We start from the raw sequence: 27517 nt of genomic DNA, 5'->3' as shown, positions 1-27517 counted from the left end.
TGAAGAAACTGCAGCGTGTGGCACTCTGCAGCTGACTGCTCAGATGTAATTCCATGGGCTTGTCTACACTTGAGAGCAACCTGTATTTAAGGAGGGTGTGTGATTTTGCAAGTGGAAAACTCCATATTTGGGAATAACCAGGTTAAACTAGAAGGTGGATACTCTTGGTCTGGAGTTAATGCTCCAAAGGAAGTGAAATAGTTCCCCAAACCACTTGTTTGAGGGGGAGACGAGGGTCAACGAGAGATGTCTGATCTGCTTGCAAACCCCAGCACCTCTGCTGCTTGTAAAACAACCCACCCTCCCCAACGCTTCCCGGCTGTGGAGTGTTTGTAGTTGGAGCAACATGTGCAAATGGGTTTGCTGGGATGTGGCTTCGTAGCCAGGCGCAGCGTGGGGTGCCTGGTTTCTGCTTCCCTGTGGAGCAGCTGCTTTAAAGTTCTGGAGAGCTTCCAGAATTTGAAACATTGGCAGAGCATCAGCTCGCAAGCTGTCAGGAGGAATCCTGCTGTCGAGCCAGGGCTGTGCTGGTGGCTGAGCACAGGGCTGCTTGGTAGATGGGTGTCCCTCGAGGTGGCTGGCGCTCCAGCGTGTGCGTGGTCCTGTTTTCGATGCCAAATCAAAACTTTTCATGCCAAAACATTCTCTCTTTTGAGCATCATTTACGCTTTGCTTCTCAGCGAGGAGGCAGGCACTGAGAAACTCGCTTGCGTGCTTACGTGTTTGGGTTTCTGCCTTGTGCCTAAGTGCTTCCACTGTTGCACTTGGGTATAAATCTGAAGCAAGGTTCATCTCCGAATGCGCGTGGGGTTTTTTGGAAGTGTGTACGGGCACAGAGCAGGTGCAGCAGCTCGTGTCCGTGTCCTGTCTGGAGAGCAGCTGCTTGTGGCTCAGCGCAAGGATCTAGAGCGAGACCAGAGAAGAGCAACGAAGCTGGGGAAGGGGCTGGAGAACAAGAGGAGCAGCTGAGAGAGCTGGGGGTGTTTAGGCTGGAGAAGAGGAGGCTGAGGGGAGACCTCATTGCTCTCTCCACTCCCTGAAAGGAGGTTGTGGAGAGGAGGGAGCTGGGCTCTTCTCCCAAGGGACAGGGGACAGGACAAGAGGGAATGGCCTCAAGCTCCACCAGGGGAGGTTCAGGCTGGACATTAGGAAAAAATTTTCACAGAAATGGTCATTGGGCAGTGGCAGAGGCTGCCCAGGGAGGGGGTTGAGTCCCCTTCCCTGGAGGGGTTTAAGGGACGGGTGGATGAGGTGCTGAGGGACATGGGTTAGTGATTGATAGGAATGGTTGGACTCGATGATCCGGTGGGTCTCTTCCAACCTGGTTATTCCATGATTCTATGATCTGTGGCTCTCGTGCTCTAGAGATGATTGCAGGACCGTGCAGGGATGTGTTGGGCAGCGTAAGCTGATCCTGACCCGGCCTTTTGCTGGTCTCTCAGCAGGGGAAGGAGGCCCTCAAACTAGCACCATGACAGAGTGTTTCGACTGCGACAACTGCAAGGAGTCCTTGTATGGGCGCAAGTACATCCAGATGGACAATGGTCCCTACTGCATCCCCTGCTACGACGCCCACTTTGCCAACACCTGCGATGAGTGCAAGGAGCTGATCGGCCACGACTGCAGAGTGAGTATGGGACCCGCAGCCAGGCAGGGTCCGTTCCCTGGTGCGATGGGTCCCCTCCTCACCTTGGCTGTCCTCTCCAGGAGCTGTACTACGAGGATCGTCATTACCACGAGCACTGCTTCCGTTGCTTCCGCTGTGACCGGTCTCTGGCCGATGAGCCCTTTACCTGCCAAGGAGAGGAGCTGCTGTGCAATGACTGCTACTGCAGCGAGTTCTCCTCCAAATGCGTTGCCTGCGAGAAGACCGTCATGCCAGGTAGGAACAGGGAGATTTGAGCACTGCAGTTTGGTCCTGGTCCCGGCAGCTTCACCTGGGGTTGCAGGGTCCAACAGGGCAGCAAGGAAAAGAGCTGAATTCCTGCTCCACTATCAGCAGGCTGGGCACTTTACTTGTTTGGCGAGGCAGGAGGATCCTGAGCTGCCGTCACTGCAGCAGCCCTAGCTGCCTCTTCCACTTCGTCATGGGGAATTGAGCTGGGGAGGAGATAACAAAGAGTTTCCTGGGCATTTTCTGCTGTGTGCTGACGAGAAGAGAAGGAATGACTGGAGGTGTGTGAGCGGCTCTGGAGAGGGCCTGAGGCGAGGGAGTGTCTTTGTTTGGCCATTCTGGCACCATCTGGAGAACAGGCCTCATGAGGAGCAGCTGAGAGAGCTGGGAGTGTTTAGCCTGGAGAAGAGGAGGCTGAGGGGAGACCTCATTGCTCTCTCCAACTCCCTGAAAGGAGGTTGTGGAGAGGAGGGAGCTGGGCTCTTCTCCTAAGTGGCAGGGGATGGGACGAGAGGGAATGGCCTCAAGCTCCACCAGGGGAGGTTTAGGCTGGACATTATGAAAAAACAATTCACAGAAAAGGTCATTGGGCACTGGCAGAGGAGGGCAGACATCGAGCTGGGTGTGCAGGGCCACAGTTTATCCTGCACAGCCTCCTGGGTGGGTGTGTGCTGCTCCCTCCTGTCACTGAACGACTTTCTCTGCAGGATCCCGTAAGCTGGAGTACAACGGACAAACCTGGCACGAGCATTGCTTCATCTGCAGCAGCTGCCAGCAGCCCATCGGGTCCCGCTCCTTCATCCCAGACCAGAAGGATTATTACTGTGTCCCTTGTTATGAGAACAAGTTCGCTCCTCGCTGCACTCGTTGCAAAAAGGTACGTTTGGCCCTACCGCCCCGCGTTCTCTGATCCAGGGACGTGCTCCCCATTCCTGTCTGGCCCCACCAGAGAAGGGTTCAGGCGCCGGCACCCTGGCTAACCTCTGGTCCTGCCCTGTGGCCCGTTTCCCCGTGTCCGTGTGTCACCAGGGTGCTTTCTTTCCTCACAGACCCTGACCAAGGGAGGAGTGACTTACCGGGATGAGCCGTGGCACAAGGAGTGTTTCGTCTGCACAGGCTGCAAGACGCCCCTGGCTGGGCAGCAGTTCACCTCCCAGGATGACAACCCCTACTGCATCAAGTGCTTCGGGAACCTCTACGCCAAGAAGTGCAGCGCCTGCACGAAGCCCATCACAGGTGAGGACGACAGCCCTGGTTACTGGGTGCTTCTGCAGAGCAGGCATGACCAGCCTCCCGTGTTTCCAGACATGAGAGGACTCCTCTGGGAGAAGCTGCCCTCTCCAGTGCACGCGTGACCCATGTCTCACCATGCAGGTATGCTCAGGTGTCTCCAGGTGCTTCAGGCCTCCTGGGAACAAGTGCAGGGGAGTGCAAGGTGCTTTCAGGCGCGTTCCCCACAGAAACAACTGCAGCTGCTTTCTGAGGAACTCCTTGAGAGAGGATCTCTTTGTTGCTGTGGTCCTAGGGCTGCTTGTGTCCCTTCATCTGCACTTTTCAAAGCAGGGAACCGCGTCCCTTGGGAGGAATTCCTTCTGCCCGGGGGTAAAGGCTCCCAAAATAACCCCTCACAGCATGACCTCGTGTCTCCAGCTTGCCTGGTTTGAGGCTGGTTGCCACATCCTGTGGAAAGATTGCCACACAGGCAGGGAAAGCCAGAGACTTCCAGCTAGAGCCGGAGCAACAGCTGCAGCAGGGGAGTCTGGACCTGTCCTACCTGCCTAAGACAGGGAAAGCGGGGGGCTCTTTTCTGCAGAAACCCCTGAGAGGGTCTGCCTCCCTTCCTGTCCTCCTCGCCTTGACCTTTCCCTTTGCAACTCGTGTCTCTTGCTGCTGGGAAGGCGAGCAAAGCCGTGAATCAGCTGGTGACTCAGAGGACGACTCTGGCTGAGGACAAGGCAGTTCCTGGGCACCCCGCTTCCCGTCTGCTCCTTATCAGTTTGCCGCAGTCCTGGGGAGAAGGGGGTCACAACCCCTCAGTCTGACACTGCTGGCAGAGGAAGGAAGCTGCCTGTGGAGCCTCTGCAGAAGCTTGGGCTTGAGCTGGTGGTAGGGAGGGCTTTTCCCAGGGTTTTACTGTCCTTGGAAGGCGCTGCTCCAAGCAGTGCTCCCAGGAGTTCCTGACAGCCACCTCATTTGCTGTGATGGTGCAACTCCGCTCCCTCTGGGGAGAAAATGGTGATTCTGGTCTAAGGTGGACGAGGCGCTGAGGGACATTGTTTGGTGTTTGATAGAAATGGTTGGACTTGATGATCCGGTGGGTCTCTTCCATCCTGGTGATTCTATGATTTTATGATTCTATGATAAGGATCTCAGTGCTCCAAAATCTGGCGTGAAATCATTTTGGTCCTCTTCACCCCAAGAGTGGAGATTTGTGTATGCATTCAATACTGGGGAGTGTTTAGGTACCATGGCGCAGCGCTGCGTGTGGAGACCTGACGTGGAGATGAACAGACCAGGACCTGGTCTGTGTGGGAAGCTCCTTCCAGTTTCCCCAGGGTTTCTAACACTACCCTCTGTCCCTCCTGCAGGCTTCGGCGGTGGTAAATACGTCTCCTTTGAGGACCGTCACTGGCATCATAATTGCTTTAACTGCGCCCGCTGCAACACCTCGCTGGTTGGGAAAGGCTTCATCCCTGACAACGATGAGATCCTGTGCCGCGACTGCAGCAGCGACCTATGAGCCTCTGAGGCCACCGTGGGGCAGGGGCTTTCTCCATTCTTCAGGGTCTTTGTGCCAGACAGCCCAGCAGTATTTGGGGGCAGGGCACAAGGTGCAGGAGATGGGGGCTGACTCTGAACCGCAGTGCCTTCTGGGGCTTCCCGTGCCCCTCCTTGAAGGCTAGAGTACGCTATGCTATGGCTCTGGGCAGAGCCAAAGCTAAATAAAGTTGAAAAAGGAGCTTCAAGATCCCCCATTATTTACTCTTTCCTTTTGCTTCTCGTCTGACCAGGCACGAGCCAAGCCCAGGACCCCGGCTGAGCAAGGGGCAGCAGCAGCAGCTTCAGTGCTGGGCCGCTGGGTCTGCACGCTGGCAGCGTGTGTTTGCTCCCCCCGGCACTTTTCTCTTTTCCTCATGTGTTTCCCTTGCTCTGTGTGATACGAGGCAGCAGCTCCTGGTTTCCGTGCGGCCCGGGTTGCGTAGCGGATGGCTTTGCAGCACAGCCTTTCTGCAGACGTGGCTGCCCTGTGGTGAGGCAGGTGTGAAGGACACTCTCTGCCCTGTTTGGGAGGCTTGGAGACACCAGGCTGGAGTGTGTGTCCTGCCAGGTGAGATCCCTGTAGCCACCTCACTGTTTGCGGGCCAGACCTTTCCCTCTGCACGTCTCCATGGAGGTGCTCTCACTCAAATAAGGATGAGGAGCTCAAATCGCTTGCAGGTACGAGGCGTTCTGCCCCCTTCACCTCCCTGCCCCGTTCCTGTCCATCTGTGCTGGGGTCTCCCACGGCTTCCTCTGAGCTGGAGCTGGTGGGTATTGGTCCCTGTGGAGATGCACCTGGCTGAGCCACGGAGAAGGGCGTGCTGAAGGCTGAGAGCACCGAGGGCTTTAGTCCTGCTCTGTCCCTCTCTGCCAGGGGCACTGGTAACGCTGGAGACTTTCTGTTAGTTTGGGGAGAGGAGCATTGCCCGCAGGCTGTGGCTGCGCTTGGCTGCAGGGAGTGTCTGCAGGATTGCAAAGGTCAGCCGAGGTGCCCATCGAGGTGCCCCCAACCTGCTCCTGCCAGGGCTGTGTGCCCCATCACAGGGCAGAGAGGCAGCTCCTCCTTTGTTGGGATGCAAAGCAAAGCCAAGGTGGCACCTGGGCTGCCCTAAGGGGAGAGGCTTTGCATCTCGCAGTTCCCTGTGTTTGCCCTAACGGTGCAAAATAGCACATTTTGAACCATCCTGGACTGGCACAAAGGCTTGAACGGTCCTTTCCTGAGGGCAGAGCTGGCCCTGCGCCCCTCTGCAGTGGGATGCTCGTGCCCACCTTGTCTCTCCACCTTCTCGCTTCAGTCTTGCTGGGGCACTTACGCTGACTCTGCTTTCCTGCTTAGACACCCGCCTGCTTTTCTGAAAGCATCTTCTTGTGGATTTTTTTTTTTTCCCCTTTTGTACTCTTTTGTTATGAATATCTGTCATTTTGTAACCAACTGCAGGATGAAGGGGCTAGTCCCCCCCGCTCCCCGGCTTCACTTAGGAACAGAAAATGTTATGCATGTTGAAATGTTATTCACTCTGTATTCAGCCCTTTGTTGAACCCTTGTTTGAAAGCTTTGATGCAGGCAAATCAGAGTTTGTGTGGTTGCTATTCTGAGGAGCTTGGAGCAGTCTCTAGAAGGAAGTGTCCAAAACCCCAGCCTCCTGTGTATTTCCTACGGCTTTATATAAATAAACCGTTTCAGTGATGCTTGCTCTCCTGTGTTTCTCAAACAGCGGCGGAGGCAGAGTGCTGTTGGAATCGGTGTTACAGCTCTTGTTCTCAGCCCAGCTCCTGCAGCTCTTTTTCTCCTCCCAGCCCTACACTGGGGGGCAGCTGATGGCATCCCCCCTTCCCAAAGCATCAGCTCTACCAGCCCCTGGGTTAGCGTAGAGGAACCACAGCTTCTTCCCCCAGCTGTGGAGCTGCAAGTTGGACTCGATGATCCGATGGGTCTTTTCCAACCTGGTGATTCTGTGATTCTCTGAAGTGGGTTCTGGCCGCTGGGGCTGCCTGTCTGTCCGTGCCTGCTGTCAGTCTGTCTGTCTGGACAGGCTGTTCGGCAGGACGGGCCCCAGCAGGACTCAGCGGGTGTCGGGTTGGGCTCGGGGATGTTGCCCTGCTGCGGGAGCTGGGCTGGATCGCTGCGATACCAAATCGTATCCGTCTGTGCGGACGAGCTTCCTTCCCCCTGCATCCCCTCCGCACACACGGGCTCCCGGGAGGAGGTTTGGTGGGGAGGTTGCTGGGCTCTCCAGTCGTCTCCTGGCAGCCTTCCCCAAAGCGGCGTGTGCTCATTACTCACTTTTATCAGCCAGGGAGCCATTTATTCCCCTAACATCTGAAACTATTTTACCGCAGATTCCTTTACATTTACTAACAGCGGCCACGACTTCCTCTGGGATCGCTGGCCCCCAGCACCCCAATAAGTTCCCCCTGCACTGGGGTTCAGCTCCTGAACGTGCTGCTCCGGCAGGCACAGCCTTGGACCACAGCTCTGGCTCTCCGCATCCACGTTCCTGGCTTCTTCCGAGGCTCCTGCTTTGGCAGCTAGTGGGGTTTTGAAAGTAAGATTTTTGTTGCTGTTCTTGCTGCCCCGTGACCTGCGCCAGGCTCTGGTTTTGCTGCCGCTTGGCCTCAAAGTGTGAGCGAGCGAGCAGCTTCCAGCCCGGGAGGTTTCCAGCTGAGCTCGTCCTCCTCCAGCAGCACCGCAAACCCTTGTTTCTGCTGCACTGTTTCCAGGGATTAACCACAAACGGTTTCTGTACAAAAGGGCCCCCGGGCTCCTCTTTCAGTCAGCCTCGAGAGCCTCACGTTTTTAGCCAAAAAAGGAAATGACCCAGCTGCACGTAGCGCTGGAACATCTGGATTTTATCCCTGTCATGAATGGGTCACGGCTGTGCGCGGTCCAGAGCCTGATTTACGGGAGGGGGAGGCTGATGTCATGCACAAACCTCCCCGGAGGCTCCCAGAGCCCCGCTCTAAAACAGTCATGAAAATATTATTAAGCCCAGGCGAGCAGTGCAGGGGGAGGGCAGAGCTGGGGCTGCTGCACAGGGTGAGCTGGGAGCAGAGAACCTCGCTGGGAGCCCGCGGCAGCACTGGGGGCGCAGAAAGAGCCCCCAGCATTAACCAAACTCGAGGATCTCAAAGGTCTTTTCCAACCAAACAATTTTTTATGATTCAAATGCGCTCAAGCCGAGCTTTCCCTGCGCTGCCCGCAGCTGCCACGGCTCAGAGTGGGATCTAGGGCTGCCTTTGCCACCCCGGTGGGTAGAGCCAGATCCGAGCCGCTGCTCTAGTCCTGGTGAGGTGACCCCAAAGGGTCACTTGCTCTGGGCCAGGGTGAAGTGGGAGTGAGAGCAGATCCCTGCTGGCTGGTGTGGCTGCAGGGATGGGGGCAAAGAGAGGGATGGGATGTTCCCCGGTGCCTGGAAGCCACCGTGCATCAGAAGCAGCTCAGCTCAGCAGGGACGGCAGTCGCTCGCTGCTGGCCACGCAGCGGTGGCCGTGCTGGGCACTTGCCAGCTGCGTTCTTCTTCCTCTGGAAGTGGTGGTGGTGTAGCTGCTGGCTGTGGGGAGTGCTTTCACTTCCCAGGGGTTTGTTCTCTTTCCAGCCAGAGTTTCCCTGGGAGGAGAGCTGAACCGCTGGTGCGTCGGGCACAGTTTGCGCAGCAGCGACGAGTGCTGGTGTTCCTGAGCCAACAGGAGCTGCATGGCTGCAGAGTGAGCTCTGCTTCTCCTGCCTGAGGCTGGGCTAATTTCAGCTCCCAGCTGCCTGCTGGCATTTGCCCTTTTCCAGCTAGAGCCACATGCAGGTTCAGACAACGCGTCAGCTTTCTGTGCCGGTAACACCTTGTCTGAACTCCCAAACTGAGCTTGGACCTGCCTTGGATGCTCCTGCTCCTCTCCAGGTGACCAGTCAGGAGGCTGCAACAGTGCTGGAAGCTCAGGCTTGGCCGCAAGTGGTGACAAGCAGGTCCCCAGGGCAAGCACTGCTGGTCCCAGGGCTGGTGGGAGAGCTGGTGTTAGAGGGCAGGCAGCTCACCTTTGCCTCTTGCGTTAGGAGGCAGGGATGCTGAACCCTGTGAGCATCCTGCACATGCTCCCCTAGATCTTTTTTGGTCCTCACCCTGCTAGGGCAGCGCCCAGTGGAGGTCCTGGGGAGGTGGGGAAAGAATTGGGGTAGGTTTGCTCCCATCATCCCAGGGCACAGATGCTGCTGTGGCATCTCCCAGAGCACCATCTCTCACCAGAATAAACCTTCTCCAGGTGCTCTGCCAGGTGTGGGGCAGGTCTCATCCCACCCTGACCCTCCCTGTGCCAAAAGTCCAAACCAGAGAGTCCCCAAGGCTGGATGTGACGCTGCTGGATTTCAACTCCTTCCCAGGGATAAAGTTTCATACAAAGGGAAATGGGAGAACGCGAGGTTCTGAATCTTATCTCTGTTTTTATTTTTAGGCAGGCATTTATGAGGAAGAAGTGACGCGCTTTGGGGCAGCCTGGAGTGCCAGAGCGTAATTACAGAGAATATTCCTACCCTCGGCATCCCTCTCGCCCCAGCGATTCAGCTTTTCCCAGGGCTGTTTGCCTGCCATCATTAAGCCCGATTTTTTGCTGTTGTTGCTTTTGGCTTCAAGAAATTTCTCACGCACGGTAGAAGAAAAAATAGCAGTAATTCATTTGTGAGTTAAATTTAATTATAGCTTTGTGTTTGGCAGAGCAGGGGCAAAGCACTGGCAGGAGCTCTCCTTGGCGCTCAGGGCGGATCCGAAGGCGGCGAGCGAAATCCAAGCGAAAGTGGGAGGCTGCAGCCACGGCTTCTGCGGGAAGACTCCTGCCAGGATGGTGCTGTCGGAAGCCTGGAAAAAAAGAAAATTCCCAGAAAGGGTCATTGGGCCCTGGCAGAGGCTGCCCAGGGAGGGGGTTGAGTCACCTTCCCTGGAGGGGTTTAAGGGACGGGTGGATGAGGTGCTGAGGGACATGGGTTAGTGATTGATGGGAATGGTTGGACTCGATGATCCGGTGGGTGTTTTCCAACCTACTGATTCTGTGATTCTGTGACTAGTTTGGGTTGGAAGGGACCTCAAAGATCATCTAGTTCCAACCCGCTGCCACGAGCAGGGCCGTGACCCGTCTCTCCCCAGCAAAAGGAGGACTCCAGCAGCTGCCCTCCCCATGGGAACACCTTCTCCTGCTGCCCTGGGCACTGGGATGTCTCTCCTGCTGCCGTGGGGCCCTGCTGCTGCTCTCTGGGTTGGACAAATGGAACCAAGAGCAGCTCTGGGCTGCAGGGCGGGGTGGGGCACAGGGAGGACGCGGACCCTTTTTGCAGGGCACAAGGAGGACCCGGACCCTTTTAGCAGGGCACAGCCCGGCCGGAGCTTCTGCGGCGCGCTTGGCGGGACCGGAAGCGGAAGCAGGCGCAGCGGCAGCGGCGTCGGTGGCAGCGGCGGCGCGGGCCATGGAGACGATCCTGGAGCAGCAGCGGCGCTACCATGAGGAGCGGGAGCGGCTCATGGACGTCATGGTGAAGGAGATGCTCACCAAGAAGTCCACGGTGCGGGCGGGACGGCCCGGGCCCGCGTTTACCCGGCCAACCCGGAGTTCACCCCTCGTTAACCCCGCTCCTCTCCCTCTTAACCCCCCTCACCACCTTAACCCCCTTCTCCCCGCTCCTCTCTCCGTTCCCCCTGTTCTGTTCCTCTTTCCCTCCGCTCACCCTGCTCTTCTCCCCGCAGCTCCGTGACCAGATCAACTCGGATCACCGGACGCGGGCCATGCAGGACGTGAGTGCGCTGGCCCCGGGGGGTGGGCTGGGGGTCTTGGCCTGGGACTGGTGGCAAGGGCGAGCTTGGGGCCTTGTCCTGGTAGCAGAGCAGGGAGCAGGGGGGGCCTTGTCCCTGTACTGGGGAAGGGGGGTGGCTGGTCCCAATACTGGTGGTGGGGGAAGTTGGGTGTCCAGGTCTGGAATCCTCAGCGTAAGAAGGAGATGGAGCTGTTGGAATGGGTGCAGAGGAAGCTATAAAGATGATCTGAGGGCTGGAGCACCTCCTGGACAAGGACAGGCTGAGAGAGTTGGGGTTGTTCAGCCTGGAGAAGAGAAGGCTCCAAGGAGAACTTATAGCGACCTTCCAGTACCTGAAGGGGCTACAAGAAAGCTGGGGAGGGGCTGTTTACAAAGCCTTGGAGTGATAGGATGAGGGGCAATGGGGATAAACTGGAGAGGGGCAGATTTAGACTAGACATAAGAAGGAATTTCTTCACAATGACAGTGGTGAGGCCCTGGAACATGTTGCCCAGGGAGGTTGTGGCTGCCCCATCCCTGGAGATGTTCAAGGCCAGGTTGGATGGGGCTTTGGGCAGCCTGATCCAGTGGGAGGTGTCCCTGCCCATGGCAGGGGGTGGAACTGGATGATCATATAATCCCTGAGTCGTTTGGGTTGGAAGAGACCTTAAAGATCATCTGGGTCGTGATCTTTAAGGTCCCTTCCAACCCAAACGATTCTTTGGTTCGATGATTCTATCATCCCGATACTGGTGGAGGTGGGCGGAGGGGCCTGGTCCCAGCATCGGCGCTGGCAGCATCAGGGCTCGCTTTTGCTTTTCAGAGGTACATGGAGGTGAGCGGCAACCTGCGAGACCTGTACGACGACAAGGACGGGTGAGTGCCTGCACAGATATCTCGCCAGGGTGGGCGCAGCGGAGTATCCACGTGTTTGGCAACAGGAGAGCCCAGGGCTTTTGGAATCAGTTGTGGATACAGCATGAATAATGCTGGTCTGAGCGGGAATCAGGCTGTGAAGATTGCACTGGCTCGCAGGACCCAGGTTGCACACGTTGTGCTGGATGTGTTGGTTTTGAGGGCTTCTGGGTTTGAGGCCTGGAGTTGACTGGGAGCTGCCTTGGGGGTTGGAGACTAGATATAAGGAAGTATTTCTTCACTGTGAAGGCGATGAGGCACTGGAACAGGTTGCCCAGGGAAGTTGTGGCTGCCCCATCCCTGGAGGTGTTTGAGACCGGGCTGGATGGGCCTTGAGCAGCCTGATCTAGTGGGAAGTTTCCCTTCCCATGGCAGGGGAGTTGGAACTGGATGATGTTTAAGGTCCAACCAAACTATTTTATGATTCTGTGGAGCTGTGCAGTGGGACACGGGATCTGGAGCCTCACAGTGTGAGTTTGCAAGAGCTTTTGGGGGCCTTCCAGGATTTGCAGACGGTCTGGCCAGAGCTTTGTGTGTTCAACTGCAGTGCTAGACTTGGTACCGGTAGGAGCTTTTCCCAAGGTGTTTCCTTTCCCACTCGTAATCTGTCCCTCTTCATAAACTCACAGCTTGCGGAAGGAGGAACTCAGCGCCATTTCGGGGCCAAATGAATTTGCAGAATTCTACAACAGACTGAAACAAATCAAGGAGTTTCACCGGAAACATCCAAACGAGGTAACTGATGATCTGTCTCACGAGAACAGGCGACTTGTAGTCTGTTGGGCCTCATCCCTGCAATAAACAGTTGTTTTTTTTCCCAGTTTAATTGCCTTAATGTAAAAGTATTGACTCAGTCGAGAAAAGGAGGTGTTCAGGGTTAGGCTGCGCTTTGGAGGCAGGGGATGAGCTCCTGGGAGAGCAGCACGAAGAGGAGATACGGGATGCCGGCTGTGTTCTCCGCTTGCAATGCGCTCGCTCAGGAGTGTTCTGAGCTGAGCTAAAGTCATGGTGGAGAAACACTTCAACTGCCTGTTCCGTTAGCAGTCCTGTTGTGATTTCAATTTAATTATTCTGGGCCGTTAGCTGAAGGCATCATTTGTTCAGTAACTTCTCTGTGCTCCTGCAGATCTGCGTTCCGATGTCAGTGGAGTTCGAGGAGCTGCTGAAGGCCAGGGACAACCCGAGTGAAGAAGCTCAAAGTAAGTTTGTGGCTGCTCTGAGGCTGGTTGAAGTGAAAATGTGGGGCATTGCCTGGGAGCTGTTCTGCACTGAGGTGTTTGATCTGTTCTACACGTTTCAGAGTTCTGGAAAACTGTTCTTTTATCATTTAAATTCTCCTCCCCTGCAGCCCCTGGGATATTCTGGGGTAGCAGAGCTCCCGCGCAGCAGAGGGGTGTCTGGTCTGGGAATATCCTGCTCACATCCTAAACACCTTCCCTAGGCATAGCTCAGTCTACTCTTTGTCAAGTTCTAAAGCGCATAGATAATAATTAGGAAGATTGAGCTTGTAATAAAGCTTCTCATGATCCTCCCTGCAGATCTGGTGGAGTTTACAGACGAGGAAGGGTACGGGCGATACTTGGATCTGCACGACTGTTATCTCAAGTACATCAATCTGAAGTCGTCAGAGGTGAGTGGCTGCACGCACCTGGGTAGTTCAGTGCCAGAGACAGGGAGGATTTTCTGTGGTTGGTGCATGGTTGCTTGCTGAGTTTTTTCCTGGAGTAAATACGTGTGTTTCCAAACAGCCATTTCAGAGCCACTTTGCTGCACATGCAGCTTGGCCGCGTCTGAATCCTGAATGCTGCTTCGTGACTCCTTTTCTTTCCAGCTGATCTCTCTATATCATTAGAGTAATGACAGCCTTGTAAAAAGCTTCTGTTTTCTCTACTGCTGGGTGTCCAAGGCAGCGCATCAACACACAGGGAACCCCGGGCCGCTGCAGTGGCAGGAGCTGGTGCTTTTCTTCTGGTCTGGAAACTGGAGGTTGATTTCTTTAATTTGTGCAAAGTCTGACTCAAACTTTTTCATCTGTAGAAACTGGATTACATCACTTACTTATCCACATTTGACCAACTCTTCGATATTCCTAAGGAGAGAAAAAATGCTGAATATAAGAGGTGAGCCTTTCCCTACTGGCTTCATTTATGGCAGCTGATGAGAAGGAATTTGCTTCTGAAAGGTACAGCTGCTGGGAATGTAATTAAGTCAGGCTTAACTCATGTAAATTGGGTCATTGAGCTGTAACTCAGGCTGAGCCCTGAGGAAAAACACAGCATAGCAAAGATGTGGAAAGACACATTCTGCTCTGTGGAAGGATCTTACTTTATTCTGGGAACTGCTGCATGTAGAAATCCTGCGTGTTGTCATCGTCTTGGTGGCCTCCCTTTGAGTACAAAGGGTAATTACATTCCAAAATGTGTTAGAGGTTGGTGCTGAATTGCCTTTGCTTGCGATTACTTTGCCAGGTACCTGGAAATGCTTCTTGAGTACCTGCAGGATTACACAGACCGAGTGAAACCGTTACTGGACCAGAATGAACTGTTTGGGAAAATCCAGACTGAGTTTGAGAAGAAGTGGGAGAATGGGACGTTCCCTGGCTGGCCGGTGAGCAGGCGTTGCACCCGTGTGAACGTTCCTGTATTTGTGAGAGATTTTCTGGGTATCATTTCTGTTAAGCCTGATAGTGAGGTGTGTGGCTGTGATCACAAAAGTGCTGTTCAATACAGACTTGGATTCCAAAACCCACCAGTTTTAAATTAACCTTTTCCACGCTTTGCTTATTTCCTATCTTTTCTGTTGTTCCACTGCTCAGTTCAGTGAGAGAATTCTTCTCTGTGAAATGAGGTTAGAATATCCTGTTGCCTGAGGTGTGGGATGTCTCAAAGATCCTGCATGTGCTTTTTGTTGCAGAAAGAGACCAGCAGTGCCCTCACTCATGCCGGAGCCCACCTGGATCTCTCAGCATTCTCCTCCTGGGAGGTAAGTTCTCAGGGCTCTGCATTTGGTAGTGAAGTTTTGAGCAGGTGGGAACTGAAGTCGATTTGTTTCTTTTCATAATTTTCCTTGCTGCACTTTTGCCTCTGGCTCTGTGCTCTCCAAGTAAAACTTGGATTATGCTGATGAGTTAATTTCTCTCATAAGAGGGGTGTAACTTGAAAGATACAGTTGGATTTGTCACATTCCTTGTTTTTCAGTGAGGAGTTGTGCACCCTTGACTGTCCTTTCTTGCACGTTGTTCGTCTTTTGGGTTTTTGCTCTTTAATGAGTTAAAATGGGCACATGTCCATATTCTGTTTGTTCTCTAGCTTCTCTCTTACTGTGATTTATTTTAATTGAACAGGAATTGGCCTCCCTGGGACTGGACAGATTAAAATCAGCTTTGCTGGCCCTGGGACTAAAATGTGGCGGGTAAGATGCAGCCTTTTTTTATAGCTCCTTTCTGTTTTTTGAGGTCTTTCTGCCTTGCATTCCTTTGTGGGATGCTTGTTTGGATCTTCCTAATGTACAAGAATGACTTTAATGGTGTTTGAAAGACCAAACGTATAGAACCAGTCAGGGAAGGCCGTGATCTGATGTTTCAAAAAGTGTCCTGTACTGAAGCCTCCCATATAAGAGAATTTAGTTTAAGGAATGAAAACAAAGATAATGGGAAATCTCACAGTCTCTTAGTAGCTAAATGTAGGATTTTGCTGCATGAATTCAAGTATCTCTAGGGAAATGTCAAACTGTGGTTTGAACTTATCTCCTGTTTCTCCTTAGGACTCTGGAAGAGCGTGCTCAGAGACTTTTCAGCACTAAAGGCAAATCCCTGGAAGCGCTTGATCCTTCCTTGTTTGCCAAGAATCCAAAGACAAAAGGAAGCAAAAGGTGAGTTTCCTACAGCTGATGGGGCTCTGATCACTTGGATGAGAAGTGTTCTGTAGTTACCACTCTTGTATAGTTGTGGCAGAGCAATTCTTGAAGCTTTTCACATTGGACTGAATAGTCCTGAGACAAATGGAAGATACCAGAGCCGAATGATTTGTGTGTGGTCTGGTTTACATGAACTGTTTTGATGCTTGTGTGCATTTTCTTGCTGTGTACAAGCCTTAGGAATTTAGCATTCACCTGACGACCGCAGTTTGAAATGGACTTGATATCAAGTTCCTGTATCTATTTCCAGAGACACTGAAAGAAACAAAGATCTTGCATTCCTGGAAGCTCAGATTTATGAGTATGTGGAAGTTCTTGGGGTAAGCCTTTTATTTTGTCTTTGAGCTGTTTCTTTTGGACCCGTCCAGTAGTGACTGGAGGCTCACCTGGATCTTCACCCAGTGCTTTTGTAGACAGTGTGCCTGGAAGAGTTATTTTCATGTCCAGGGTCCTAATGCTTTAACGAGCATGTTAGCTTATAGCTTTTTCTGTCAATGAGTAAAATATAATGGCTTATGCTTGTATTTCCGTTAGCTAAATATTTGGCAGGCGTTTGTGAGCAGACCCAAGTACTGGACCTTGTCTTGTATTTCACACTGCGAGAGTATTGCTGCTGTTGCTTTGTGTGAACAACTGCTTCTTTTCTCCTGCTCCAGGAGCAGAGACACCTCACTCACGAGAATGTGCAGCGTAAGCAGGCACGGACAGGGGAGGAGAGGGAGGAGGAAGAGGAGGAGCAGATCAGCGAGAGTGAAAGCGAAGATGAAGAAAATGAAATCATTTATAATCCTAAAAATCTGCCTCTTGGTTGGGACGGCAAGGTAATGGTTGGGTCTGGGAAAAGAGGAGATGTCATGGGCCCCATACCTGCCTTGCCATTTGGCCTAATCTTTGTTTCTCTTCACTCATCAGCCGATCCCGTACTGGCTGTATAAGCTACATGGTTTAAACATCAACTACAACTGTGAGATTTGTGGTAATTACACCTACCGAGGGCCCAAAGCCTTTCAGCGTCACTTTGCAGTGAGTACTGCTTTCCTACAAGAATATCTGTACTGTTTTCAGATGATCTTTATAATAAGGAACTCTTAAATCCCTGACGGCTTCTCTCTTCTTCCCAGGAGTGGCGCCACGCTCACGGGATGAGGTGCCTGGGCATTCCCAACACGGCGCATTTTGCCAATGTCACACAGATCGAGGATGCAGTCTCATGTAAGTAGAGAATAGGGAACGTGCGGCGTAAGAACCGCTCGCATTGCCTCTTGCCAGGGATTTGTCCTTCCCTTTGGCCAGCAACTGGTGTCGGGAAGCACGATATGAACCTGGGTGCGTGTGGGATGATCCTTCCTTGGACCATCCCTGCCAGCGCTTAGGACTTTTATCCTTTTGTTGGGTACCTGCAGGAGTAAGTGAGTGCTGGGAATGCCAGCCTGGTGCACATTTGTTGCGGGCTCTTTCCTCTGTGGTGCTTTTGTTTATGAAATCTCAGCCATGTGGCACCGTTTCTTGAAGCAGAGTGTGGCTGCGTCATCCTGTGTAGCTCTGGGTTAACTGTTTTGTGCCAGCATCTTCCTGGGGAAGCCAGAAGACCCTGCAGAAATGAGAGAGCCTGCAGGTGGATTTCAGAAGCCTGCGGCATGTGGGAGTTAGTGATGGTGATTTAGTGCAGCTGAGCTGTGCTGGTGCTTTGAGGAGGCAGCTTCTTTGGGAGGGTGATTCCTGAACCATCCCACCTTGGATATGGGTCCTGGAAATCAATTGTTTCTTGCCTAGAAGCTTTGCTTTCCCAAAGAAACTGTCATTGCTTCGGAGCTGTGTCTCTGAGGTAGTGGGTTTGCACCGCTGTTGCATTCCATCTTGAATGATCATTTTGAAGCCTTCTTTGCTTTAATTTTATGCCTTTCAGTAAACCCTACAGGGGGTGGTTCGTTTGTGGTGGATGTTGGATAAATTCCTGGACTGCTGAGCTGTTGGTGTTTTAAAAGAGAGGCAAAACCCAGCTCGTTTGTATGTGTTACTGGATTAAACACTGGTGTATCAGGGAAACGGCATCAGATCCTGTCTGACTTTGTGTTTGCAGTGTGGGCAAAGCTGAAACAGCAGAAGGCTTCAGAGCGATGGCAGCCCGACACAGAGGTGAGATGTCACAGGGGTGTTGGGATGTCTCTGGTCCTGTCCATGCGGGAACCCCCGTTTACCTTGCGTGAACTGCTTGTATCCATCAGGATTCCTAAGGGAGTCGTGCTGAGAGGTTCCTGCTGGGGTGGCCGTGTCGTGGGTGCAGCATGAGCTGGAATTCAGATGCTGCAGTGCAGCCGAGTCAGGCTGTGTGCAGGGTCTGAACTGTCCCTTCCATTCTAGGAGGAATATGAGGATTCCAGTGGGAACGTGGTGAATAAAAAGACCTATGAAGACTTGAAACGTCAGGGGCTGCTGTAGCTGTTCCCAAGTGAAGGATTTCATATCCGAAAAGCAAGTGGAGACATGTCTGCAGCTCCAGCTCTTCTTCAGTTCCTGGATTTTCTATGTGCATGGATATAGATTTTAAGGATCCTTTATAGAATTGCTCTAGGAAGCCCCCTATGAAAGCAGATTTGTGATGTTTTGTATTAAAAATAACCCCCTTGAAAAATAAACCAGTTTTCATGTAGGAAGTGCCAAGAGCCTCATCTGCTTTCATGTGCCGTAAGGAAGAGGTTTCTTCGTGGTATTTTTCAAATGAATTATAGAATGCTGGATTGGAAGGGACCTCAAGGGTCATATTGTCCAACGTTTTAGATGATCTATAATTTATAAATGTTTTTTGTGCAGTTTGTTCCCTTTCTGATGGAACATTTATGGTGAGGGCTGGCTTTGTGTAGCCCAGGTGAACATCGTGTGCCAACGGTGCGGAACGGTCCTACCCCGCTCCCTGTTGTGTTTTTCTTTGCTCTGCTTTGCAAACCAAATGTATTTAGGTGGCGTTGCCACTGTTACTGCAGATTTGTCTCCCTGCAGAGCTTCACCCACTGGGATTTTGTCAAGGAATTGATCATTCTTTGAGCTGGGCTGTGTGGGCAACTGGTGGCAGTTTCTCCAGCACCTCGAGTGGGGCTTCGCTTTGGTGTAGAGTTGGTTTCTGCGGCCCCTCCACCCTCAGAGCTCTCTGTGTCCCTGTGCAGGGCTGTTTGCCTCGCTAGATGCGCAGAGCAGCAGGGACCAGGCGCTTCCCTGGGGTGATGGGTTACGCAGCAGCGGTTGGCAGGGGTGGGGCTGTTGCTGGCACCAGGGCGAGCCTGCAGCAGGCACCGAGCTTCTCTCGGAACCCAGAGGCTCTTCACCGCTGGAGCGGCTGCTGGCCTGCGCTGGGCATCGGGAGCAGACAACAGGGTGAGTCTGTGCCTTGGGGAAAGTCGTTCTTGGGATGAGGCTGTGGCTGGTGGGCGTTGATTCCTGTCCTGGAGCTGGGTTGGGTTGTGCTGGAGCAGCACCTCGCTCTGGGAGGTCCAAACCTGCCCAGGGTGTTGACTGCCCTGGTCCGGAAGGTAAGAGCCCCCACTGTCTTGCCTTTCACTCTGAACAAACAGCCTATAGTCTCCTCGCAAGCTTCAGCCACTGGGGAATGCTAACTGGGTGTAAATAATAGAATTATCATAGAATCACCAGGTTGGAAGAGACCCATCGGATCATCAAGTCCAACCATTTCTATCAAACACTAACCCATGTCCCTCAGCACCTCGTCCACCCGTCCCTTAAACCCCTCCAGGGAAGGTGACTCAACCCCCTCCCTGGGCAGCCTCTGCCAGGGACCAATGACCCTTTCTGTGAAAAATTTTTTCCTGATATCCAGCCTGAACCTCCCCTGGTGGAGCTTGAGGCCATTCCCTCTCGTCCTGTCCCCTGTCCCTTGGGAGAAGAGCCCAGCTCCCTTGTCTCCACAACCTCCTTTCAGGGAGTTGGAGAGAGCAATGAGGTCTCCCCTCAGCCTCCTCTTCACACCAGGCTCACTTTCTCCTTCAACAACAACTGCCTGGGGAGAGTCTCTCATGCTTCTCCTGGGGGCTGGTGGGCTCAGGTCCTCTAGTGATGGATGCTGCTGCCTGTGGGTCACAGCTTCTCTTGCAACAGCATTGCAAGCTGCTGCGTGGTGCCAAGCGTCACCTGTAACTACACTTCTCCATGCTCCTGGCAGCTCTGTGCCTTGCCATGAGCGCTGGGGGAGGGTTTCCACACCAACGGGCACACGTGACTTCCTGGGGGACTCCTGCTCGCTGGCAGCCGGGTTGTGTCCCTGGGGCCCGTCGGAGGCTGGTGGTTGTGGCAGCCTTGGAGGTTTTGGAGAGCCTCTCAGGAGGTGACAGGCTTGAGAAAGTTGGGGTCATTCAACCTGGAGAAGACAAGGCTCCAGGGAGACCTTAGAGCAGCTTCCAGCACAAAAAGGGGCTCCAAGAAACCTGGGAATGGCTCTTGATCAGGGAGTGCAGGGATGGGATGATGGGGAATGGTTTGAAACTAAGCGAAGGGAGATTTAGACTGGATGTAAGGCAGAATTTTTTACAATGAAGGTGGTGAGACCCTGGCCCAAGTTGCCCAGAGAAATCGTGGCTGCCCCATCCCTGGAGGTGCTCAAGGTTAGGTTGGATTGGGTCTGAGCAACCTGAAGTGGTTCAAGATGTCCCTGTTCCTGCAGGGGAGTTGGACTGGACGACCTGTACATGTCCCTTCGGCCCAAAGCATTCTATGATTCTCTTCTATGGTGCTCCAGGCAGAGTGACAAGGGTGCAGAACTGTTTGGTTATTGATCTGTGAGATGAGTTCTGAGCTGAGAGACAACCCGGATGGCAGTTTTCAGAGATACTGTTGGTGGGTGTTGTTGGCAGGTACTTATTCCTGCTTGAAAACCATGTCCTGCCACTACAGGAACCAACAAGAGTGCTGGGCAACTTGGATTTCCCATGGTGCCTGGAAAAAGGCTGTAGAACTTCTTAGGAGAAAGGTTTCATCAAAGGAAAACCCTCAACAGGAAAAGTCTCCTGATGTAACTTGTTCTGGTGTTGTTTCTGCCCCCTGACCCCGGGCAGGCTCTGGGAGAAGCCGTGATCCTTGATGTCCCGTTCTGCTGCCTGGTCTGACCATGCCTCTTCCTCCCAGGTACCAGGTGAGGCTGCTGGTGGATGAAGATGGCAGGTTGCCGGTGGCTTGTTCTCTCTGTTCGAGGTAAGGGGGGCACCATCCATCCTGGAGAGCCCAGGATGTCCATCCCTGCCCCAGCTGTCCCCTGGGGCTCTGGATGGGTCATCAAATCATGGAATGGTTTGGGTTGGAAGGGATCTCAAAGCCCATGCGGTTCCTCCCCATGCCATAGGCAGGGACGCTTCCCACTGGATCAGGTTGCTCCAAGCTTCATCCAACCTGGTCTTGAACAGATTGGGAGGGTCTTTCTGCAGCAGAGCTGGTCCCCTGTGGCCAGCACCGTTCCTGACCTCAAAGGTGTCTGTAAGGTTCCCCAGAACTGCCCACACCCTGCTCCAGGGAGGCTGGGGAGGGGCTGCACTTGGTGTTTCGAGGGTGAGCTGCACGCTGGGGAGGGAGATGTGATGGTCTCCATCGTCCCCCTCCATTCCAGGCCTGCTGCTCTGCATCTTGGCTCTGCACCTCTGCGCCCAGGACCCTCTTGTCATGGCAGGTAAGTTCTGCACCCCATGAGATACCTGGGGCTCCTGGGGGAAGCAGGGACTTATTCTGTAGGATGGAGCCTCTCTGAGGAACCTTTTTTCAAGGTTTTGGCCCCAGAAAAGCCCGTTCTTCACATGCAGCGAGGCTGGAAACGGGAAGAAGCTGTTATAAGTCCTGTCCCCAGTGCCTCTGTGTCACTCTGTGGTCTCTGACCTGTCAGGCTGTCCCGTTACTGGTTGCAAGTGACCTTGTTTGGGACCTCCTGTCCCTCACTGCCATCTCCCTCCCAACCACACCATGATGACGCTTCTCACAAGTGTCTTTGGACCATGCAGAGACTCAGGAGGGGATGCAGGGCTTGCAACCTTGCAAGGTTGGTGTTGCCTTCACTCAGGGGGAACTTTGTGTCTTCCAGAGCACAACGCAGTCACCAGCGCCTCGGTGGGGGCCTCCAACATCTCAGCGGTCAACAACACCGCCTTGGTGGCCACCCACAACACCTCGATGGGCACCAACAACACAACCTCCGTGGGCGCCAACAACGCCTCGATGGGCACCACCACCAAAAACTTGATGGCTGCTGCCAGCAACACCTCAGTGGGCACCCACAATTCCTCGGTGGGTGCCCAGAGCTCGTTGGTGGGCACCCACAATTCTTCAATGGGTGCCTACAGTTCATTGGTGGGTGCCCACAATGCTTCGGTTGGCACCAAGGATGCCTTAGTGGGTGCCCACAGCACCTCAGTCAGTGCCCACAACATCTCCGGGGGTGCCAATCACACCTCATTGGGCACTCGCAGCGCTTCAGTGGGTGCCCATAATGCTTCAGATGGCACCAAGAAGGCCTCGGTGGGTGCCCATACCATGTCAGTCAGTGCCTACAATGCCTCAGCTGGCACCAAGAACACCTTGGTGGGTGCTAACAGTGCCTCAATGGGCACCCATAATGCTTCAACTGGCAGCAAGAATGTCTCGTTGGGTGCCCACAGCACCTCAGTTGGTGCCCACAATACTTTAGTTGGCACCAAGGATGCCTTATTGGGTGCCCACAGCACCTCAGTGAGTGCCCACAATGCCTCAGCTGGCACCAAGAATGCCTCGTTGGGTGCCCACAATGCCTCAACTGGCACCAAGAATGCCTCCATGGATGCCCAGAGCACCTCAGTTGGTGCCCACCCCATCTCAGTGGGTGCCAATCACACCTCGGTGGGTGCCCACAGCACCTCAGTGGGTGCTAGCATTGCCTCAATGGGTGCCCATAATGCTTCAGCTGGCACCAAGAATGCCTCGGTGGGTGCCCACAGCACCTCAGTGGGCGCCCACAATGCCTCAGCTGGCACCAAGAATTCCTTAGTGGGTGCCCACATCTCAGTCGGTGCCAATCACACCTCGGTGGGCACCCACAGCACCTTGGTGGGTGGTACCAATGCCTCAATGGGTGCCCATAATGCTTCAGCTGGCAGCAAGAGTGCCTCGGTGAATACCCACAGCACCTCAGTCAGTGCCCTCACCGTCTCAGTGGGTGCCAATCACACCTTGGGGGGTGCTAACGACACCTCAATGGGCGCACACACTGCTTCAACTGGCACCAAGAATGCCTCGATGGGTGCCAAGAATGCATCAGTGGGTGCCCACAGCACCTTGGTGGGTGCTAACAATGCCTCAGTGGGCACCCACAACACCTTGGTGAGCACCCTTGACGCTTCAATGGACACCAACGATGCCTCGATGGGTGCCCGCAGCTCCTCAGTGGGTGCCCATATTGCCTCAACTGGTGCCCACAGCACCACGATGGGCATCCACAACGCCTCAGTGGGCACCAACAGCGCCTTGGTGGGTGCCCTAATTGGCTCCCGCAACACCTTGATGGGTGCCAACAACGCCTCTGTGAACAGTACAGAAGAAACACTGGTAAGAAATGGAAAGAGGGCTGTTGGCTGGGCTGTTTCAGCCCCGTGGGCAGGGTCTTTAGCCTAGTTTGTCCCTTGTAGGATCCAGGAGTCCCATGAAAGCATCTTCTGGGATGGAAGGGGACCCCTTGGGCACAGCGGGTGGGTGCGCAGAGCCAGTCCCTCCAGACGGTGAAGCTGTGGTTGGGGACAGCACGCGGTGTTGTGCAAGAAGCCTTTGCTGTGTGGTGACAACCTCCTCTGCTCTCCCTCCAGCTCACCTGCCAGAGCTTTCAGTGCTCTGGGGAGAGGTGTTACCAGGATGAAGCCCATGCCAACAAGACGATGACCTGCCATAACGAGACCTTCTGCGAGGTACGGTGCTTGCTGAGACTGAGGATCCTGTCAGCATCTTGTTTCCCTTCTTTCTCTCTGTTGCAGTCTTTCATAGAATCATAGACTCATAGAATCACCAGGTTGGAAGAGACCCATCGGATCATCGAGTCCAACCATTCCCATCAATCACTAAACCATGTCCCTCAGCACCTCGTCCACTTGTCCCTTAAACCCCTCCAGGGAAGGGGACTCAACCCCCTCTGCCAGTGCCCAATGACCCTTTCCATGAAAAATTTTTTCCTAATGTTCAGCCTGAACCTCCCCTGGTGGAGCTTGAGGCCATTCCCTCTCGTCCTGTCCCCTGTCCTTTGGGAGAAGAGCCCAGCTCCCTCCTCTCCACAACCTCCTTTCAGGTAGTTGTAGAGAGCAATGAGGTCTCCCCTCAGCCTCCTTCAGTTAATTATTATGATATTTTTATCATTTCTAGTGGGAGGCATCCCTACCCATGGCAGAGGTTGGAACTGGATGATCTTAGAAGTCCCTTCCCACCCAAACCGTTCTGTGATGCTCTTTGTGCTCCTTTGTAACGGCATCTTATCACGTTCTGAACATTTTTCCCTTTGGCTCTGCTTGCAGCTCTATCGCTTCTCCAGCACCAACTACACGACGCGGTGCAGCGGCGCCTGCGGCACCGAGATGTGCAGGACCAACAGCAGCGTGAGCACTCAACACTGCGTCCTGGACTGCTGCAAATCCCCCCTGTGCCTGCAGCTCAACGCCAGCTCCTACGGTAACGGCAGCGCTCTGGGAGTCTGAGCTTAATCCTGCTGGGCAGAAAGGAGATGGGTGGGCAACCCCCTTGGCCACGGTTGCATCGTCGCAGCTTCTCAACGCTAGGGTTTGCTCTCACGGGGCTCCTTGTGTGTCTGCAGGTGACCTGCCAGCCTCCACCACGCCGCCGACCATCACCACCCCTCGGCCTCCTGCCCGAAACGTAGGTACCAGGCAGGTTCTCTTGGGGGCTGAGCTCCCACTGAGCAGGAGGAGAGGGAAGGGTCCTTCCTGCAGCCGCTTTACAGGGTCAAAAGGCGTCTCTGGAAAGGGAACTAATTCCTAACAAGCTTTGAAAGGGGAGAGTCCGTAATGAGCCTCAAACCAAGCCCAGCACTGACATTGATTCAAGCAGCTTGAGCTGAAGGCAGGCTGAGCCTCCGAAGATGTGGGGACCCAAGGGGTGCTGCAGCCTTTCTTCTGAGCCTACGTGGAAGGGAAGGTTCTTATCTTTGCAGAGCCCTCTTAAGAGGAAGGAAAAGCAGGTTTCAAACTTGCTTGCTATGCTGCTTTTTCACTCAGGTTTCCCGTAGTTTCAGACGGGTGCTGTCAGTCTTTTATCTCTCCGTATCTCCAGCATCTGAGATCTACTGGCCACATACCAAGGGCAGAGGAGGACTTGGAGGGTTTCAGCTGGAAGAGGGGAGATTGAGATGAGATTTTAGGAAGAAATGTTTTGCTGTGAGGGTGGGGAGGCCCTGGAACAGGTTGTCCAGGGAAGTTGTGGCTGCCCCATCCCTGGAGGGGTTCAAGGCCAGGTTGGATGGGGCTTGGAGCCCCTGATCCAGTGGGAGGTGTCCCTGCCTGTGACAGGGGGTGGAACTGGATGGCCTTTGAGGTCCCTTCCAATCCAAACCATTCCATGATTCTATGATTAATCCTTGCATCCCTCAGGAAGGAAAGGCAGTCTGAAGCTCAGGTCTTGTCCCAGGAGTCCTCTCTCTGGACTAATGAATATTCATCATCTCCCTTGTCTTTCTCTTGTAGGGGAAGGTGTGCACAGCGTTCTCCTGTCATGGTGAAGGATGTTTCAAAGGCAAGAAGACTCTTGGTAGATGCATTGTTGGGCAGGACTTCTGTGAGGTAAGGCCTTGGAGCTGAAAGGCTTGAGGTGCTAAGGGGCATGGTTTAGTGTTTGATAGGAATGGTTGGACTCGATGATCCGGTGGGTCTCTTCCAACCTGGTTATTCTATGATTCTATGAAAATCAGGACCACTCATGAGCTGGGATGCATCCCTGTGATGTGAATACGAAAGGCTTGGAGGACCCTTGCGCTAACATCTCTCTCCTCCTTCCAGATGAAGAAAACGGGCGTGAATTATGTGGCGGGATGTAGCAAAGGCTGCAAAGCTGCCAAACCAGTCTGTGCCAGTGGGGTGAAGACTGCCTGTTACCAGGAGTGCTGCCGAGCGACCCCGAAAGCAAGCTGTCTGAAACTGGACGGCAAAGTTCACGTCAACGGTGCTGGGCAGCTGGCTGCAGCCCCTCTCCTGAAGCTCATTGCATGTGGGGTGGTCCTGCTCCTGAATTACAGGACCTCAGCTTCCCTCTGGGGGTAAGCAGCAGTCCAGGTGCTATTCAGCATTGCTCCGCAGCGCTCTTTAGGATCCCTGTCTCTCTCCGACTTCAGCCAAGGCTGCTATCAACTGCCCTCTCTCACATCCCTCTCCCAGGAACAAGGCGGCCCAGCCGCAGGTGCCCTCTTCTCCACCTCTGTTGGTGCCTCCAGCCCACAGGGTGACCCCAGATGCTGCACCGAATGCAGCAGCAACGCCTGCAGGCTGCTGATGGGCCCTGTGCCCTGCTCGTGTCGTCCTGCAGCACAGCATTCCTATTTTGAGAAGATGCTGTGGGCATCTGCTCAGATGCTCTTTCCATTTTTGAGCTGCTCAGGTCCTCACCATGTGTGGCTGCGGGATCCCTTGGCACAGTGAGAGTGCTCTGCTTCATCCCGCTGGCTGCTCACAGCGAGGACACTGGTTCTCTGTGTGAGCTCCTGCAGAGAAGGGGAGATCTGAGCAGCTTCCCTGTGGGATGCTCCCTCTATGGGATGTTCTCCCCTTTCCACCTGCTTCCCAGTCTCAGTTTGAGCCTCTTCTGGGTTACAACTGGACCGGACGAATTTCTGACGCAAAAGAGAGGCACTGGGGCTTCATAAGCCCAAATAGTGCATGCCAGGGACACTGAAGCACGTGGCAAAAGCCTTTTGTGCTCTTCTCCTGGGTGGCTGGTTAGGCAGAAAAGCCCTTCTGTTAGCACCCTGGAGCAGCAGCAGTTTTCCTCCTCATCTTTCCAGCAGCAGCTCCTGCGGTGGCATCAAGGGCTGGTGGGTGGACACTCCTGCCCAGCTAGCAGGGTACAAGTCACTGCCTGGCCAGCTGAGCTGCTGTAGATGTTCCTGAAGCCCACGCAAGGAAACCTTCTTCCTCCTGGGCTGCTCATGCAGCTCAGCAGCATAACCAGCCACCACCACCGCGTCTGGTTTGCTGCTGGGTAGCTCCGCTTGCCTGGATTCACTCCGCTTGGCTCCGTAGCTGCCCTGCACAGGACCCAAATCCCACCTCTCATCCCTAAGCTCCAATCTAAATCCTGCAGCTTCCCAGGGCCGGTGAGTCATGGCTCCTGTTCCGTGTCCTACTTTTCAGTGAATTTGAAATACTTCTAATCGAGGCTCCCCCAGCGTAGCTGCAGGAAAAACACCTGATCCATGCACCACAGAAGCTACGCAGGCGTATTCCACCCTGCCCCAAACCTGTCTCCTTCTGAGATAGGTACGATTTCTGAGAGCTGCTGCAGCGTGTGCCCCTGCGCTGCTTGCGGATACTGGGATTGGGAACAAGAGGGTGTTAAGCCTGCTTAAAACCCCAAAAATTCTGCCTTGGCTGAAGGCACAGCGTCTGCTGTAATCAGTGAGCTGCTTGTAGCACAGCCCGTCTGGGCACCCTCTTGCTTGGGAGCTTAAAACTGTGTTGGTATTGAAATATCTCTTGCCTGGGTAGGGAAAACTCTATGCTTTGTAGAACAGGATCATAGAATAGTTTGGGTTGGAAGAGATCTTAATGATCATCTAGTTCCAACACCCTGTGATGGGCAGGGACACCTCCCACTGGATCAGGGGCTCCAAGCCCCATCCAACCTGCCCTTGAACCCCTCCAGGGATGGAGCAGCCACAACCTCCCTGGGCAACCTGTTTCATCTTTCATTCTTAGGCAGGAAAATGGGATTAATCTAAAAAGTGTCTCGTGTTTTGGACGATCCTGTATCGCAGCTGTGAATCTTTACTGCTAGGGGTAGAGCAGAGCTGTGAGCGTTGTAATGTGAACCCACCTGGGTGCTTCCCTTGCATCCCAAGGAGCTGATATGTAGGATTTGCCGTCATGGATGCGCCGTTGAGCGTGCAAACCCCGTGCTGTCCCCTGCCACTGCCGCCTCTTCAAGAAATACTTGCAAAAATACCAAAGCTGTGGGTTGTCACCCTGGTCAGGGGGGAGGGCAAGCGTGGTGGGACATGATGGGACCCGTGGGAGGGTCTGGATTCGTGCTTTTCATGCTTT

General features: G+C 53.9%; 3 protein-coding genes across 7 annotated transcripts in view; all 3 read left to right on the top strand.

Moving 5' to 3' along the window:
- Positions 1–6342, top strand: part of FHL3 (four and a half LIM domains 3) — a 32437-nt gene extending 26095 nt beyond the window's left edge. For 3 of the 5 annotated variants that reach the window (XM_069875386.1, XM_069875384.1, XM_069875387.1), the window contains exons 2-6: positions 1443–1627; positions 1708–1882; positions 2602–2771; positions 2944–3130; positions 4483–6342. In XM_069875386.1, coding sequence (XP_069731487.1) covers positions 1472–1627; positions 1708–1882; positions 2602–2771; positions 2944–3130; positions 4483–4634 — 840 coding nt within the window. In that variant the 5' untranslated portion in view covers positions 1443–1471 and the 3' untranslated portion in view covers positions 4635–6342. Of the gene's footprint in view, positions 1–339; positions 593–1442; positions 1628–1707; positions 1883–2601; positions 2772–2943; positions 3131–4482 lie in introns of those variants that run through there. The other 2 variants (XM_069875383.1, XM_069875385.1) reach the window with 2 other exon arrangements.
- Positions 6343–10041: 3699 nt separating this feature from the next.
- SF3A3 (splicing factor 3a subunit 3) lies at positions 10042–17911 on the top strand. Its single transcript, XM_069875369.1, has 17 exons — positions 10042–10193; positions 10375–10422; positions 11245–11297; positions 11966–12071; positions 12463–12535; positions 12875–12966; positions 13374–13456; positions 13805–13943; positions 14250–14318; positions 14680–14747; positions 15099–15206; positions 15502–15571; positions 15908–16072; positions 16164–16274; positions 16373–16463; positions 17332–17387; positions 17613–17911. The coding sequence occupies exons 1-17, from the start codon at positions 10098–10100 to the stop codon at positions 17688–17690; spliced, it is 1506 nt and encodes a 501-aa protein (XP_069731470.1). The 5' UTR covers positions 10042–10097; the 3' UTR covers positions 17691–17911.
- Positions 17912–18528: 617 nt separating this feature from the next.
- Positions 18529–25829, top strand: LOC138730310 (uncharacterized). Its single transcript, XM_069875388.1, has 9 exons — positions 18529–18620; positions 20382–20447; positions 20857–20916; positions 21322–21524; positions 23072–23170; positions 23768–23921; positions 24064–24125; positions 24950–25045; positions 25262–25829. The coding sequence occupies exons 2-9, from the start codon at positions 20405–20407 to the stop codon at positions 25520–25522; spliced, it is 978 nt and encodes a 325-aa protein (XP_069731489.1). The 5' UTR covers positions 18529–18620; positions 20382–20404; the 3' UTR covers positions 25523–25829.
- Positions 25830–27517: the final 1688 nt, after the last annotated feature.

Source organism: Phaenicophaeus curvirostris, chromosome 23 (assembly GCF_032191515.1).
Source record: "Phaenicophaeus curvirostris isolate KB17595 chromosome 23, BPBGC_Pcur_1.0, whole genome shotgun sequence".
NCBI lineage: Eukaryota > Metazoa > Chordata > Aves > Cuculiformes > Cuculidae > Phaenicophaeus > Phaenicophaeus curvirostris.
The sequence above is the reverse complement of the archived record's forward strand: the minus strand, read 5'-3'. Positions and strand labels throughout refer to the sequence as shown.